Source organism: Aphanomyces invadans, assembly GCF_000520115.1.
Source record: "Aphanomyces invadans strain NJM9701 unplaced genomic scaffold supercont1.47, whole genome shotgun sequence".
Classification (NCBI taxonomy): domain Eukaryota; phylum Oomycota; class Saprolegniomycetes; order Saprolegniales; family Verrucalvaceae; genus Aphanomyces; species Aphanomyces invadans.
The window spans coordinates 350,928-354,880 of record NW_008580192.1 but is presented as its reverse complement, the minus strand read 5'-3'; the positions used below and the strand labels follow the sequence as shown (position 1 = coordinate 354,880).

The following is a 3,953-nucleotide window of genomic DNA, read 5'->3' as shown; positions in this document are numbered from 1 at the left end:
AGAGTCGAAGCATTTGCGGTCGTAGTTGTGGCAACGGCACGTGCCTCTCCAATGGCTTCAGCGAGTTTCGCTTTCTTGGGCTTGCTCGCATGTACGTGCATCGGGTTTGTCGTTCTTGGACGCATCGACGAAGCTCCGCCGACCCCATCTGGGTGAGAAATTTGCATTATACGTATGGGGAATTCACAATGTGCCAGAATCTGATTAACTAGTGTCGCTAGTATTACTAGTCGTGCCTAGCAGACGGTCAGCTCGAAGTACGGGATGGGGACGAAATACTGTAAACTCTCTAATTGTAGACTCTCTTCATTATACGACCCCCTTTTTACACTAACCTCTGTAAATTGATAACCTTAATAAAATATAACCAAACAAGTATATAATATATCACAGTCAAAGTGAAATATTGGTTTTAATCTTGGTCGATCATGACAAGATCATCAAACTCTTCAAGCAAATCGTCGATGTCGGGCTCTTTGGACTCTTCTGCATCATCCGACATAAGTCCTTCGAGTTCAATGCGGAAATTCTCTCCCGTCGTCGGGTGTTTAGAGAGGAGCAGCTCGTCATTTGTACCAAGGAAACACTTCACAAAACTCTTCATGACAATGTCACTTGAAATCGCCTTCCATGAGTGAATCAGCCAGTTTGCAACAACATCATTTGATGGTGGTCTTGGCCGCCCAACTCTTGTGTAGTCAAAATCACTACTCGATTTCCACTCGTCAATATTTTCGGCCATTTTGTCTTTCAACGGCTAAAACCAGCTGACGTCAGCCGGTTGTGAATACGCCGTAGTGCCGCCAGGTATGACTGCATACAAAAATCCCTTTCGCTGAAGAAACCTTCACTTCTTTGCTCACATGAGATCTTGCAGCATCAAACACGAGAAGAATTTCGCCAGGATTGACAAAGCTGAACGTGTATTCGAGGTAGCGGATGAATATGGACGAGTTCATCCACGACTTCGGGGCACCGCAAACAGACACCAAGCCTTCATCGCGAATCCGCAATTCTTTCTCATTGACGAGGAATTCCTAGTAAACGGAAGTCATCAGCTTGCTGTGACACGCATTTTGTCAAAGCCCATGGATACAATCGGTACATCGCCCGAGCCTACCAAATCGACGGTAGTTTGACGGGAGTGATCGAAAAAGATGGCTGTCTCGTCAAGGTTGTAAATGTTGTCGGGTACAATCTTGGAGGTTTCGATCAATTGGCGCACATGTTGAACAAAATTTGCGCAGCGTGAGACGATTTCGTGGTATTCGAGCACTGGTTTTCTTGTGCTACGCCTCAACGTGAGGTCGTAGCGATCCAGGAATTTTTCAAGCAACCCGTCCAAATATGTCAAGGAGATAGTTTCGTCCAATTCTTCAGCGATGTCTTTTGCCGCGGACTTTATGAGCTTCCTGGTAACATGGGCTCGTAACGATCGTTCGAATATAATCTTCTCGAAGAGGATTTCGTCGAGCTCTTCACTTGTTACTCGTCTGCCACCTCCAGTCAATCATCATCGCGACGGCTTTGAGCAACCAAGATCGTGTTTTTGCTTCATCCATTGGCGAATGTTGCTTGGTTGCAACTTGTACTTCCTTGCAACGGAACGTATTGATGAAAGCTTGTCCTCTTCGATGATCTTGAGCTTCGTCGCTACGGACACCTTCTTCTTCATTTGGATGGCACTCCATTTTCGAATATAACCTTGTATTAAATATATACCCGATATATAAAGATATAGAGGATCTAATCGTGGACCCCCTTGGGGGGTCTATTATTACAATAGACCCGGGTATACAGTTGGAGAGTTTACAGTAAATCGCGCGCCTATCAGAAACTGGGGGGTAGGGGAGAAGGTAGTCAACCAATGAGTGCAGTTGGAGGCGTGTGTCTTGGGAAAAGACGGGGCGGAGGGGATTGGAAGTCTTCGTCACTTGAGAGGTTTGGCGCATTTCGGAAAAGAATGGCCTGGATGGCGCAAGGAAGGCTGGAGAGCGGTGTGCCGACGATTGCTGAGGCGGCGAGAAGTGATCCAGCCTGAAAATCGTCGGGCAAGGCAAGCGGGCCAAGTTCCAGCTATTTCGAGCGGGGTGGGTGTCCTTGGGAGCGGTTGATCATCCATTTGCGGTAGCGGCAGAGGTCGGGGGGGGCCAAACTTAGGGATCCGACTCAGCTGACGACGGCGAACAACTTTCACATTGGTGGCAAAGAGCGGTTCAGCCTGGAAGTCGTCGGGCATGTTGAGCGGGCCAAGTTCCAGTTATTTTGAGGAGGATGGGCGGCCTCGCCGACCCCATCTGGGATGTGCTTTCCAAATGGATTTTGTATTGATGTACTACTCTAGTCCATAATAATCGCTACAGTGTTTTGACTTGGTTAAAGTATACTCGTTCGACTCAAAGTATATTCAAGATTGTATTGTGAAATCGCATATTGGGTCGGCAAAATATAATCACTCTATTAATTAAAATAGAAACTACTCAATCTTGGGAATTCAAATGAGTTTTGGCGGCGACAATGGCAGTGGAACAGCATTGGACTTGAAAGGACGTGACGTCGTCAATGGTATTGCCCTTCTTCATATGCGGTATCTTGAAGTTATTTCCCCCGCTATCAAGCAGGGCACATTCCATCACCCTCGGCAAGGTGATAAAAGTCTTAGCCAGAGTAATGACTGGCAACTCAACAAACGATTGTTCTACAGCATCAATGAGATCGTCGATCGTACGAGTTCTCTTTTGATACTGTAGACTTTGAATAGCGTTGAAATATCCTTAGACTAGAACGTTAAAGTCGGGGCTGTTTGGTAGTTGGTCCGCGATGCCTATTGATTGCACCCCATTCGCCACCAACACCCGTCGACACAACTCTGTGCGGGCTTGCGTTGTCTTGTTGGATGAGAACACCACGTTGCAAACAGGCACGAGGAAACTTGGCCGCGATTGCGGGGACGACATTGTTGAGAACCTGGCCGTATACACCTTGGCGTCGACGTTCAGTGGGGTCGTCACCAACGTGCCCTTCGGACGGTTCTTGCTGTTCCTTGTGGCGGGAATTCGTTTGACAAAGGGCCAAATACCAAGCTTGCCGTCGAACATGCGCTTGAGGTGGTGATCGTAGCGCGGGCGCGCAACGGCGGCCAGGAACATCACTTTTGTGATGAAGCGTTTCAACTTGGCTGCCCGATGAGCAAGCTCTGCATTGTCATAAAATTAGAAGGTTCTCTTTTCCTTGGTCAAAAAACCACTTTTCGTCGATATGTACTCTGCTGTACATATTGTCAAAAAAGTGGGTTCCATTTGACCCGGGTTGGAGAAGTCTCAGCGCGAAATTGATGCGTTCGATCTTGTTGCAGTCTGTCAACGCAGGATTGACGTAGCTTGATCGCCCCTTGAGCATCTCTTGCATATGACGAATAACGACGGTCTTGGGGATGCCGCTTTGCGCTGCGAGTGATCGGAGAGTCTGTCGGTCTTCCTACAGAACGGCTTTGATTGCAGCTTCGATCGCTTCCGGAGAACGGCGGAGCGGTCGCCCAGAATTCCCTAGAAATGAGTACCCCTGGAAATCCGATTTTTGTATAAATATATAGAGGTTTTGACGTCGTACCTCGTGTCTTTGAGTCGACATCGGCAACTTGAGCGCCATGGAGGAGAGAGCGACGCGTTCGGGCCCATAGTTTGGAAACAGTTGTCCGATGACAACTATACTGTTTGGCGGTCACGGATATAGCTCACCATACGGCAAGCGGCCTCCAGACATGAGTGTCAGGAGCGTATCATAGACGCATCGCTGTTCGACCAGCGAGAGGTGCTTGGCCGGGCCAATGGAGGCCACACGATCACGAGAAGCAGGATAAAACGGTGAGGGCATTCAGAGCCTCAATTGTAGTGAAGGAGGGCGTTTGGGTGCGATCTAAATCGAAAATGACTCTGTGGCGAAAGAAAATGGCC

General features: G+C 48.2%; 2 protein-coding genes across 2 annotated transcripts; both read right to left on the bottom strand.

Moving 5' to 3' along the window:
• Positions 1–412: 412 nt before the first annotated feature.
• H310_13159 (hypothetical protein) lies at positions 413–604 on the bottom strand (the record flags this gene model as incomplete). Its single annotated transcript, XM_008880552.1, has 1 exon — positions 413–604. The coding sequence occupies one exon, from the start codon at positions 602–604 to the stop codon at positions 413–415; it is 192 nt and encodes a 63-aa protein (XP_008878774.1).
• Positions 605–2,774: 2,170 nt separating this feature from the next.
• On the bottom strand, positions 2,775–3,149 carry H310_13158 (hypothetical protein; the record flags this gene model as incomplete). The annotated part of the gene is made up of 1 exon (XM_008880551.1): positions 2,775–3,149. The coding sequence occupies one exon, from the start codon at positions 3,147–3,149 to the stop codon at positions 2,775–2,777; it is 375 nt and encodes a 124-aa protein (XP_008878773.1).
• Positions 3,150–3,953: the final 804 nt, after the last annotated feature.